The following is a 12,743-nucleotide window of genomic DNA, read 5'->3' as shown; positions in this document are numbered from 1 at the left end:
GGTCATGTGGCCAGCAGGACTAAGCCGCTTCTGGCGAACCAGAGCAGCGCACGGAAACGCCATTTACCTTTCCACTGGAGTGGTACCTATTTATCTACTTGCACTTGACGTGCTTTCAAACTGCTAGGTTGGCAGGAGCAGGGACCGAGCAACGGGAGCTCACCCCGTCGCGGGGATTTGAACCGCCGACCTTCTGATCGGCAAGTCCTAGGCTCTGTGGTTTAACCCACAGCGCCACCCACGTCCCATACGAAGTGTTACAAAGTAGAAAAAGATAGAGATATTGATTATGAGTTTGAAATGTAATAGGGAAAATAAGAAATGCATACTAAGAGATTAGACAGGAAAATTTTCAGACAGGACTGATGGAAGTCAAAAAAATTGAAGATGTAAAAATATGTTTAATCACTGTTGAAAATGGTATGTTAAAAAACTAATAAAAATTTGTATATATATATATATATTAAAAAAATGAAATCTGATGAAGTTCAAAATCCAAGACCGATTCTGAAATTTTAAATGAATGAAAAGGTTAATGGTGGTTTGGTGAAAAATGGGGTGCCTGAAATGATGAGGCTGTGGGTCCCTCTTTAGCTGTGGTTCCATCAGTGAAGGGGGCTGGAATAGATGACCCTCAGAGTCCCTTCCAACTCTACAATTCTGTGATTCCAACTCAGTGTCCAGAGCAACAGCCTTTAGATGATCACACTTTCCGCCTCGTCCTCCACAACTGGCATGGTCTTCTGGTTGCTGTGACTCCCACTAGATCTCTTCCCCCCGCTCATAAGGCGCTTGTACAGCTCTGTTCAGAGGGTTCTTCCTGTGGAGGAATGTCGGTCTTTGCTCGCAGCTTCCTGTAGGAGAGGCAGAACCGGCCGGCCGGAGGCGTTCCAGGGTTCTGCTCACTCAGCTGTGGAAAGAGCCAAGTGACCAAGTCAGATATATGGAACCTCAGTGATCCAAAAAGGCTCCTGAGGTTGATTCCCAGCTCCCAGTGTGACCCAGTAGCCTAAGCGAGGAACTGAAGGTGACATGGATTAGGAAACACCTTCTGCTGAAGACTAGAGAAGAGTCTTCCCTCATCAACCTCAGCTTGCACCACCCCATCACATTACTTACACTTGCCCACGATCAATCAGTCGTTCCCACCAGTGACTCACCTCCACATGACTTCAAGAAAGGAAACTTGCGCCACGTGCAGCCCTGACATTGCAGAGCAACTGATCCCATTCTAAGGCAGAAGTAATCGCCTGTTCCGAGTTTGTGTCCCTATCCAATCCTAGTGCTAGGGGCTTGGATGGAGGCAAGGCAATAGCTTTGAAGAGAGTTGAAACTCTCTGGAAGTTGTGCAGAGGAGGGTGGCCAAGATGATAAAGGGCTTTGGAAACAAAGCCCTATGAGGAACAGTTGAGGGAATTGGATAGGTTTAGACTGAGAAGAGAAGACTGAGAGGTGATATGAAAGCCGAGTATCTGAAGGGCTGTCACATGGAAGAGGGAGCAAGCTTGTTTTCTGCTACTCCAGAGGGCAGGACCTGAATTGATGGATTCAAATGTCAAGGAAGAAGAGTTCTACTAAACATGAGGAATTTGCTGACAGTAAGAACTGCTTGACTGTGGAATGGACTCCCTTAGAAGGTGGTGGACTCTCCTTCACTGGAGCTTTCGGAACAGAGGCTTAATGGCTACCCACCAGGGATTCTTTAGCTGTGGTTCCTGCATTGCAGGGGTTGGACAAGATCATGCTTGGAGACCCCTTCTATCTCTACAATTGTGGGATGTGAAAGTTCTTCTTGGTGTTTAGTTGTGTGGGATGTGAAACACAAGAGCAGTCAAGTACAACATTCCTAGAGTGAACATGTTTACACATGGGGAGGAACGTTTGTCCAGCCAGCAGGTCAACTTCCTGTTTCCCTCTGTGCTGGGACAGACTTCCTCTGTGTGTGACTAGAGGTGGGCGTGGCCTCACCTGTGCAGGTAACGACAAAAGCACAGGGCAGGGCAGCCATCTCTCTCTCTTTGTCTACACGCATTGAAGAAGCAACATCTGCTTAGCCAAAGATGCTCTCTTGGCCTCCACCCAAAAGAGAACAAAGGGACTGTCTCCTTATGAGATAGTTTCCAGGTGTATGTTCCTTTTCTAAGCTATGTCTGCCTTCTGGGATCCGATTGTGAACAGAATGTGAGTAAACTCTTTTTATACTTTTATAGAAGACTGCGTCGTGTCTTATCTTTTATGAGGGAATAAGGGGGAAATACCAGAACAGTTATTATAGAGGCTTTAGCGAGCCTGAGCAAACGCATCCGCTGTAAATTTTAAAAGGGGAATGTTACTCTGCTAAATTGTGAACTTGTTAACACAAGTTGGAAAGGCTATAATCAAACAATATATCCTCTCCTGCATCCCTGAACATGCCCACAACAATCCAATGATTCTATGAACCTGGACAGTCTCGTCTCTGTTTTCTGCCCCTGCTGCTGCTTCCGCCTTCTTGTTTTTTTGCTGCTTCCACCTTTTGCACTCTTCATTGATCCTGGAAAATATAACACAAGAGGTTGGAGGGGCTGTCTCTTTAGGTGTGGCTACGCTGCAAACTTGGGAATCTGAGAAGAGCCTGGTTGCTGGATCAACCCTATATCCAGCATTCTGAGGCCAACCCGATGCCCGCAGGAGGACTCCCACAAGCAGGAGCTGAACGCAACAGTGGCAACTCTCCCCACTTTCAATTTCTCCTGGCAGCTGGTAGCAAGAAGCATTCCTGCCTCGGACAGAGGAGGGAGAGCGTGGCTGCCAACAGCCTTCTCCTCTGCGAGTTTCTCTACACCTCTTTAGAAGCCATCCAGGTGGGTGGCTATCGCTACTTATGTTGGTTTAATGCAGGTGGAAACAGAAGGAGAGGACCTCCTGATCTGGGATAGCTCATTTGGCAGAGCACGAGACATGGCTTCAAGCCCCATGCGGGCAAAAGATTCTTGCATTCCAGGGGGTTGGACTAGATGACCCTCGTGGTCCCTTCCAACTGTACAGTTCTATTATTCTAGTACAGCTTTGGCCAACCTGATGCCCTCCAGATATTTTGGGAGTGCAGCTCCTATCAGCCCCAGCCAGCGGGCGTAGTATTTATCTAGTCAACGTCAGTCAACTAGAAACCTTCCCAAATGGGAAGCAACCAACACAATATGACGTCAACAGCCCTCTTTCACTCTCGTTCCCCAGCCAGTGGTAGCAAATTCAGGAGGTAGCATGCCATCATGGTGACCAGCAGGGATTGTTAGCTTTATCTTCTAATCCTTGTAAAAGTTGCAGACCCTCCAAGTGTCCCTATTTTCCAGGGACACTCCCAGATTTACAGAAGCTCTTCCCGGTTTCTGATTTGATCCCGGGATGCCCTGCTTTTCCTTACAAAGGTAAAGGGACCCCTAACCATTAGGTCCAGTCGTGGCCGACTCTGGGGTTGCGGCACTCATCTCACTTTACTGGCTGAGAGAGCCGGCGTGCAGCTTCTGGGTCATGTGGCCAGCATGACTAAGCCGCTTCTGGCGAACCACAGCAGCGCAGGGAAACGCCATTCACCTTCCTGCCGGAGCGGTGCCTGTTTATCTACTTGCACTTTGAGGTGCTTTCGAACTGCTAGGTTGGCAGGAGCAGGGACCGAGCAACGGGAGCTCACCCCGTCATGGGGATTTGAACCACCGACCTTCTGATCGGCAAGTCCTAGACTCTGTGGTTTAACCCACAGCTCCACCCTTCGCTTTTCCTTAGCACGTCCCTATTTTCAACAGACAAATGTTGGAGGGTATGGAGTTATGCGACCCTTGAGCCAAGGAGATAAATAACTATACAACCTTTAGAAGACATCTGAAGGCAGCCCTGTATAGGGAAGTGGTTTAATGTTTTATTATGTTTTTATATATGTTGGAAGTTGCCCAGAGTGGTTGGGGCAACCTAGTTGCATGGGCAAGGGTATAAGTAAAAAAATTATTATTATGGAATAGGTAAAGGTAAAGGGACCCCTGACCATTAGGTCCAGTTGTGAACGACTCTGGGGTTGCGGTGCTCATCTCACTTTACTGGCCGAGGGAGCTGGCGTTTGTCCGCAGACAGCTTCTGGGTCATGTGGCCAGCATGACTAAGCCGCTTCTGGCGAACCAGAGCAACCAGAGCAGCGCACGGAAACGCCGTTTACCTTTCCACCGGAGCGGTACCTATTTATCTACTTGCACTTTGACGTGCTTTCAAACTGCTAGGTTGGCAGGAGCAGGGACCGAGCAACGGGAGCTCACCCTGTCACAGGGATTCGAACCACCGACCTTCTGATCGGCAAGTCCTAGGCTCTGTGGTTTAGACCTCAGCGCCACCTGTGTCCTAAATTATGGAATAGGACGTCCCTATTTTCATTGGAGAAATGTTGGAGGGCAGGAAGTTGGTGGCCATCACTACAACTTGTGGCAGCAAATCCCATGGGCTCCCCCCCCCAAAGGTCCTAGAAATAATAAGAACATAGGAATAGCCCTGCTAGATCAGGCCAGTGGTCTATCAAGTCCAGCCTTCTGCTATCTCAGAGGCCAACCAGATGGCAGGCTTCCTCTTCCGGAACCCATTGGGTTAATGATTGATGGAAGCGAATACCAGCCAGCCTTACCGGGTCCAATATGTTTGCATCCCAAGAGCCAATCCACAAAGCAGAGCTGCACAAGTCAAGGCAAAGAACACCCCAGCCAGGATCTTGAATAAGTGGAGGTCTGAGAGCGCTGCAGGCAAACAGAGGTTGGGGTGGGTGGGTGAGAAAATAGCTCAGAAGAGGACACTGAGAACCACCCATGGTGGGAGGCTTATCAAAAAAACACATTTCTAGCCTAAGGTGTAAAGGCAGTGAAAGGAAGGGCAGAAAAGGATATTGTTTGGAGAACCTGCTTCCTCAAACCTTATTAGGAGTGTGTCAAGAAGGCTTGTGCAGGAAAAAGCCCAGTCTTGAGCTAGCCTGATATTATTGTTTATTAAATTTATATATCGCCCTTCAACCCAAGGTCACAGGATGGGTTACAACATAAAACAACTGAAAGGAGGCGCCCTGTCCTTCTAACTGAATCAGGCATCCAGCTATGATGATGATGATGATGATGATGATGATGATGATGATGATGATGATAATAATAATAATAATAATAATAATAATAATAATAATTTATTATTTATACCCCGCCCATCTGGCTGGTCTTCCCCAGCCACTCTGGGCGGCTTCCAACAAAATATTAAAATACAGTAATGCATCAAACATTAAAAGCTTCCCTAACGTAGGCATGCTTTTCCTCTGAGAATGTGGGTTAATTTCTAGCCATGTGTAAAGTGGGAATACCTCTATATAAACCTGTGTGATTTACAGGACTGCAGACTCCACTTTTGCAGGTTCTCCACCGGCCGCTGTTGTTCTGACCAAGTAAAACTGTCTCTAGCATCACAGTGATGTACTGATTGAGGAAGTCCACCGCAAGCCACTTTACAGTGGAACGGATTCCCTCAGGAGGTTGTGGAGTCTCCTCCATTGGAGGTTTTTAAGTAGAGGTTGGATGGCCATCTTTAGCTGGGGTCCAAGGCAGAGGGTTGGACTAGATAGCTCTTGGTGTCCCTTACAACTCTATGAGTCTATGATACAGGATCTCTTGGACTGGGGATTATGAGAAGAGGTCTAGCTGATGGGTGGGTGGTGACTTCAGCCCTGTTTTCTGCAGGAATCGGCTGCAGAATTGAGTCCCCCCAATTTGTCAGCTGATGGGCAGTGACTTCACGTCTCCTGTCTGGAAGGATCAACTGTGTATTTGAGTTCCCTAAGAGAAACTCAGTCACACAGCTGATCCAGCCTCATCTCTATGTGCTGCACATCTGACGTCACTTACGATGTCTGTGTTAGAATTCCTGCTCCGTGACTGCAGTCATGGGACTGTTGTCTTTCACATGACGGTGTATGTTTTGACTCCGCAGAGTGGGAAGTGACGGAGACAGGATGTTTGTGTTCCTGTGTTCCGTGAAGTGGGACTGTTGTCCTTTGTTCTTTTTCTCTTTGCTGCTAGAGAGAGAGGGAGCCATGTTGCAGTGCTGTGTGTGTGTTTATATGTAAATAAAAGTAGATTAGCCAAAATGCTGAGTTTTTCACCCGAAATGCGCAAACTCTGCGGATCCCTAAGTGTGCTGATGTCTGTTGGCATCGGTCACTGTGATGTTCGAGCTGAAGAAAGCTTTTGAAGCTCCCGAACGAAAGACCAGGAGGGAGAGAACATGCCAGTCGGGCATGTGTCTCTGCCAGGGTCCTACTCGAGCGTAGGCCAAGCTCCTGGCAGCCTGGTGTGAGGCAGGTAGGTGTGGTTTGGGGGAAAACAGCTTTGCGGGTCAGATTTAGCCCATGGGATGGTGGTGGCCATCCCATAGTGTACTGGTTTTTAGAAAACACATGGACTCCCCACTCCTCTGAAAACCCTACTCCTTTCTCCATTTCTGTCCCCCGGCCCCCCCTGCATGAGTTCTGCTCACTCTCTGCGCTGAAGTCAACAGCGCTGGCGGTCTTTCCAAACAGGTTGCCGGCCTGGCAGACATAACGCCCCGAATCCTCTGGCGTGACGTCTCGGATCTCCACCCTCAGGCTGTTGTAGGAGGGGAACATGGCGAAGCGCAGGCCAGCTGCGGCATGGGAGCGGTTGGTGTCAGCCAGGAGCCGATCTCCTTTGTACAAGGCCAGCAGGGAACGGGGATGGCTATCCACCTTGCAGTCGATGATGCCCACCTTCCCGTTTTGGTTGTCCAGGTAGGCGCTGATGGCAGGGGGGCTGGGTGCATCTGAATGGGTAAGAACATAGAAAAAAAAGATAGTCCATCTAATCTGGAGGTGTCAAGGACCGGCTGGATGCAGAGGAGTGCTAGGAGGCTGCAGCTGGGGGAACCCCCAGGACAGAGATTTTCAACCTTTTGGAGTCCATGGCTCTCTTGACCAAATGCAGGTGTACCTTGGTTCTCAAACTTAATCCATTCCAGAAGACTGTTCCAAAACCAAAGCCTTCCCAAACTAAGGCAAACTTTCCTATAGAAAGTAATGCAAAATGGATTCATCTGTTCCAGACTTTTAAAAACAACCCCTAAAATGGGTATCTGAAGAAGTGTGCATGCACATGAAAGCTCATACCAAGAACAAACTTAGTTGGTCTCTAAGGTGCTACTGGACATTTAAAAAAAATATTATATGAATTTTACTATCTCACAAGACCATTGATCCATAAAATGAAAGCAATAAACAATGTACTGCAGTCACACAATCGATCGATCAATCAGTAGCTAAACTGGGTTCCACACAGTCACAAAAACAGAACAAAAAGCGGCAAAAATGCAAAATAAATAGCAAAAACAGACAGACCTCAGCGCAACGCTCAAAACGGAAGTGTGGCAATCAAATCGGAAACGTTAAGACTCATAACGGAGCACGTTTGACTTCTGAAAAAAAGTTCGCAAACTGGAACACTTACTTACTTTGAAACAAATTCCTGTTTTGATTTATTCTTTATTTTTCCTGATAGACCATCTAATTCTGCATATTCTGTCATCTTTTCAATCCAATCTTGTATAGAGGGAATTTCTTTACTCTTCCATTTTGCCACCATTTTATGATGGGCCTCAGGTGGCGCTGCAGTTTTTCCCAATTCAGTTTTTCCCAATTCACCCAGAGCCTCTAGGATTCTGCAACCCTGGGAATGCTGTGCCCTCCTTAAAGCTGGAAGGTGTGCAGAGGAGGTGTGACCAGGATGACCAAGGGTCAAAAAAACCAAAAAACCCCAAAAAACCTTATGAGGATGAGTCGATTGAGTTGGATATGTTTAGCTTGGAAAAACGGAGACTAAAAGGAGATCATAGAATTATCGAGTTGGAAGGGACCCAAAAGTCCAACCCCCTGAAATGCAGGAATATGCATTTGTCCCATACAGGGATCGAACCAGCAACCTGGGCATGATCAACATCACACTCTAACCAATCACCCAAACAGATGGTCGCCATCTTCAAATATCTAAAAGGCTGTCTCATGGAAGATGGAGCAAGATCTCCTGCTCTGAAGGGTAGAACTTGAACCCATGGCTTCAGGATACAAGAAAGGAGATTCTGACTAAATGTCAGGAAGAACTTTTTGACAGTAAGAGCTGTTCAACAGTGGACTCTCCTTCCTTGGAGGTTTTTAAGCAGAGGTTGGATGGCCATCTGCCATGGATGCTTGAGCTGAGATTCCTGCATTGCAGGGGGTTGGAGTAGATGACCCTGGGTGCCCTTCGAATGGTACAATTCTATGAATCGGAGGTGGGACAGCCCAGTGGGCTGAGCTGGCCTTGTAGCAGCCTTTACAGATCTCACAAATACCCCCAAACTTACAAAGCACGTTCAAGATGACCAAGGCAGAGGTCACGGTTCCCGTCCTCCCCTCCGCCTGGCAGTGGTATGAGCCAGCATCGTCTCTGGCCACGCCCACCAGGAGGAGGGACCGCTCTGGACCACCCTGGAGCCACTTGCTGTTCTTGTACCACGTGTAGTTCATTTCTCCTGCTGCCTGGCTGACAACCACACAGGTCATGTTGGCCATTGCTCCTTCCTGGACATCGGGAGACGGCTCAATCATGACCCTGGCATCTAAGTAGGGAAAAGAGCAAGACAGAAACCAAAATAATTTGTCCTCTTCTGATTCCTGTGTTAGTTACTGCAGGGCTGGATTACTGCAATGCACTCTATGCGAAGCTTCGCTCGTGCCTGATCTGGAAGCTGCTATTGGTGTAGGATATGGTTGCCAGATGTCCCCGTTTGCCGGGGACAGTCCCTGGATTTACAAATCTGTCCCTGGACAAAATCCGTCCCCGGAATGTCCCCGGATTTCATTTAATGTCCCTGGATTTATATTTTAAGGGTTATAGATTTATTAGTAAGGAATGAATGTTGCGTGATGGGTTCAACGGCACAAGACACATCATATGGGGACTTCCGCCGAGGCAAAATGGCGGGCGCCATGGCAGCAAACAGCTCCTGAAGCCAGCCAGAGCCAACTGCGCTACCAGGCTGGCTCTGGGCTGCTGAGACTGTCGCTACCACCGCCACTGCCAAGGGGGAACCGGGGACGCCCGGTGTGTCAACTGGGGGAACCGCTGACCTCCCCTTGACCCAAATTGAGCTGGGAGTGAGAGCACCCGGCCAACTGCCCAGCGGCTCTCTGGGGACAGGAAAACCCCAGAGCCGATGCAGGGAGAAGGAGGAGAAGGAGAAGGAAGAGAGAGAAAGAGGAAGGAGAAAAAAGAGGGGGGGCCCGACCTTGCCACACCACTGCCGCCGCTGAGGAGGAGAAGGAGGAGAGCACTGGGAGAGCAAGGACATGTGGCCGAGCCCAGGCCTGACCTGAGCCTGCTCCACAAGTTGGAAAGGCTATTATCAGACAATATATCCTCTCCCGTATCCCTGAACACTCCCACATGCTGGCAGTTGTGTGTCTGCTGGACACACATAAAAGGGTGATTCCCCCACATGGGAAGGGGAGAGGGTAGAGGAGAATCACTCACTCTCCACATTGAAGCGCATGGAGGCGGTGGTCTCCCCATAGGTGTTCTTAGCTGAGCATCGGTACTGCCCGTTGTCTTCGAGGCGGAGATCCTTGATCTCAACTTTGAGGGCGTTGTGGGCTGAGTGGACAATGAGCCGCTGGGTAGGGAGAGTTCCAGAACTCCTGCTGGAAGCCAAGATCACGCCCCCTCTGTACAGGGTGACATCAGATGGTGGGTGGCTCTCAACTGTACACTCGATGATGGCCTGGCTCCCGGACTGAGTCTCCAGGAAGGAAGTCAGGGACGGCTTCTTTGGAGCATCTGTGGGGGAGAATTGATGTCACATGTCAAGATGTTTCTGCACAAGAGGTGGTGGCCTGGCGGCAAGGGCCAAATTGAAACCGTGGATACCTGCATTTTTGCATTGCAAGGGAGCTGGACTAGCTAAGGAAAAGGTAAACGGCTCAGGGCCACAATACCTCACAATGCCTCTTTCTATATGAACCTACCCGGATCCTGAGATCATCTTCTGAGGCCCTCCTTCGTGTGTCTCTTCCTCGAGAGGTTCGGAGGCTGGCAACACGAGAACAGGGCCTTCTCTGCAGTGGCTCCCCGTCTGTGGAATGCTCTCCCCAGGGAAGTTTGCCTGGCGCCTTCATGATACACCTTTAGGTGCCAGGCAAAAGCATTCCTTTTTAACCAGGCCTATTTACATACTATGCCCTTTTAAAATGTGTTTTTTTTGGGGGGGGTATTGGGTTGTTGTTTTTATTTTTATTACATATTTTGTGGCTTTATACCTTGATTTTATTTTGTGAGGCACCCTGAGACCCCTGAGTATAGGGCGGTATATAAATTCAATAAATAATAATAAAGGACCCCTGGATGGTTAGATCAAGTCAAAGGCAACTTTCGGATGCGATGTTAATCCCGCTTTTAGACCGTGAGAGCTGGCGTTTGTCCACAAACAGTTTTCTGGGTCATGTGGCCAGCAGGACTAAACTGTTTCGGGGCAACGGGACACCGTGACGGAAACCAGAGTGCACAGAAATGCAGTTTAGCTTCCTGCCGCAGTGGTACCTATTTATCTACTTGCGCTGGCGTGCTTTCAAACTGCTAGGTTGGCAGAAGCTGGGATTCTGCTACAGTGAAAAATCTTGAAAACTTTTGAAAAACAAAAGAAGAATTTGATTTGAACTGCACTGCCAACCTTCCGATAGGGAAGCCCCAAAGGCTCAGTGGTTTAGACCACAGCGCCATCCTTTGGGTCTCTTCCACTTCTTCGATGATTCTATAATTCTAAGTACTGCAAACCTCAGATTGCTTTGGGGGAAAAGTTTCTAGTCCTCACTGAGAATGGGAGAGAAATTTGTTTTGAATTTTTTTAATGTGACCCCCTCCAATTTGCACTTCACTATGAGACATGAAATGCAAGCAGCATTTTAGATTTGTACTTCTCTGGATTTTGGAGCGCTGCTATCCAACCAAAGAAGTGTACTGTATATTAAGGGAAAGTGTTCATAAAAATGGATCAGATTAGGAGAAGTGGCTTGCAATAAGTCATACGTTAGATAAAATTGGGTGCTAAGTATGTGTACTGTATCAGTAGAAATGTATGAAAACTAACCCAAATGGTTGCAGAAATAGACTGAACTGAACCTAAGGAAGGAAGGAAAAAGGCTGACAGGAATTTCATCCCCAAGTCTTCAAAGTGTCTCTCGGGATGTATGCAATCTTATCTCTAAAATGGAAGTCACAATCAAGTGTTTTTTCCCCATGGGGAGAGAGCCCAGATCCCCCCCCCCTTCAGATTGTAATCAGCAAGTGCAGAGATTAGCAATAAGAATGCTGAGTTAGTTGTCACTTTGGCTTCTGCCTCCATATTTAAGGCACAAGTCATTTTTTCTTCTTTCCTTTTTGAAAAGTTTTCAAGATTTTTCACAGTAGAAGAATCCCCCTTTCCCAGTTGATGAGCCCTATGTGTCCATTCCTATAAAGTTCCTCCCGTCTCCTGCTCCACTCAACATTTTATAAGTTGAAAAACTACCCTGGGAGTTTGGGAGGTGTGGAGGAAGAGAAGGAAAGTAGACTCATGACCGCACAGGTGCTAGCCAATCAGCACTGTGCACAGCGACTCACTTTTCCCTGGACAAAATGGGTCATTTTAACAGGCTCCAGTGTGCAGATTGCAAGACCAGCCCCATGGTTTAAGGAACATTTCCTAAGTCCACGCACAAACCCATTCCAAAAGGGAATTCTTGCTGTACTCACAGAGCACTCTCAGGGCAGCAGGTGGAGACTTCCTGGTCCCCCTCTCATTCTGAACTTGACAAGAGTAGGAGCCCACGTCGCTGGTTGCCACCGCCTGGAAGATGAGGGAGGGGGCCGGGCCCTCAGACAGCCACCTGGAATTCTTGTACCAGGTGTAGACAGCTGTTGATGGGGAGCTTCTGTCTTCACAGACGAGAGAGACCCGATCCCCTTCACGCACCTCTGAGACTGGCTTAATCACAACCCTCGTAGCTGCAAGATGGAGAAGAGGGAAGCTGAAATGAATTGAAGCCACCAGCTCCAACAGGGAATCACCAGCTTCCCCAACCTGTGCTAAGTATCATTGTTTAATGTATATTGACATGGAAAACAAAAATATACTGTGCCTGTATTGTTTGGAAGCATTCCTTGACACGGTGCAAAGGTAAACAACGAAACTGGCAGCCATGGAATGTAGTGATGGCCGCCAGCTTCAATGGCTCTCAAAGAGGATTAGACAAAATGAATGGGGGCCAAGTCTATCGATGGCCACTAGCCACAATGGCTTGTTAGGAGCGTCCTACTCTCGTGTAGGGCCCTGGCAGAGACACATGCCCAGCTGGCATGTTCTCTCCCACCTGGTCGATCGCTCGGGAACTTCAAAAGCTTTCTTCAGACTGAACATCACAGCGTCTGATACCAAGAAGCATCAGCACACTTAGGAATCCGCAGAGTATTTGCAGTTTGCGTAACAGACTTCAGTAGCACAGCATTTTGGCTAATCTAATTTTATTTACATATATTACACTCGGAGCATTCTGCCTTAGCTCCTTCCTTTTTCTCATCAGACAGCAAAGAGAGAAAGCACAAAGGACAATAGTCCCACTTCACGGAACACAGTGATACCAAAACATCCTGTCTCCGTCACTTCCCACTCTGTGG

The 12,743-nt window shown here is 48.1% G+C and overlaps 1 protein-coding gene across 1 annotated transcript in view; it reads right to left on the bottom strand.

Moving 5' to 3' along the window:
- Positions 1-381: 381 nt before the first annotated feature.
- SIGLEC1 (sialic acid binding Ig like lectin 1) overlaps positions 382-12,743 on the bottom strand; it is a 47,663-nt gene continuing 35,301 nt past the window's right edge. The window contains exons 16-22 of the mRNA XM_081876616.1: positions 11,823-12,074; positions 9,570-9,872; positions 8,401-8,655; positions 6,526-6,828; positions 4,643-4,751; positions 2,443-2,533; positions 382-910 (exon numbers count right to left, since the gene is read on the bottom strand). Coding sequence (XP_081732742.1) covers positions 782-910; positions 2,443-2,533; positions 4,643-4,751; positions 6,526-6,828; positions 8,401-8,655; positions 9,570-9,872; positions 11,823-12,074 — 1,442 coding nt within the window. The 3' untranslated portion in view covers positions 382-781. The remainder of the gene's footprint in view (positions 911-2,442; positions 2,534-4,642; positions 4,752-6,525; positions 6,829-8,400; positions 8,656-9,569; positions 9,873-11,822; positions 12,075-12,743) is intronic.

Source organism: Podarcis erhardii (genome assembly GCF_964252035.2).
Source record: "Podarcis erhardii genome assembly, chromosome: 9".
Taxonomy (NCBI): Eukaryota; Metazoa; Chordata; class Lepidosauria; order Squamata; family Lacertidae; genus Podarcis; species Podarcis erhardii.
Note: the sequence above shows the minus strand (reverse complement) of the source record. Positions and strands in the feature narration are given on the sequence as shown.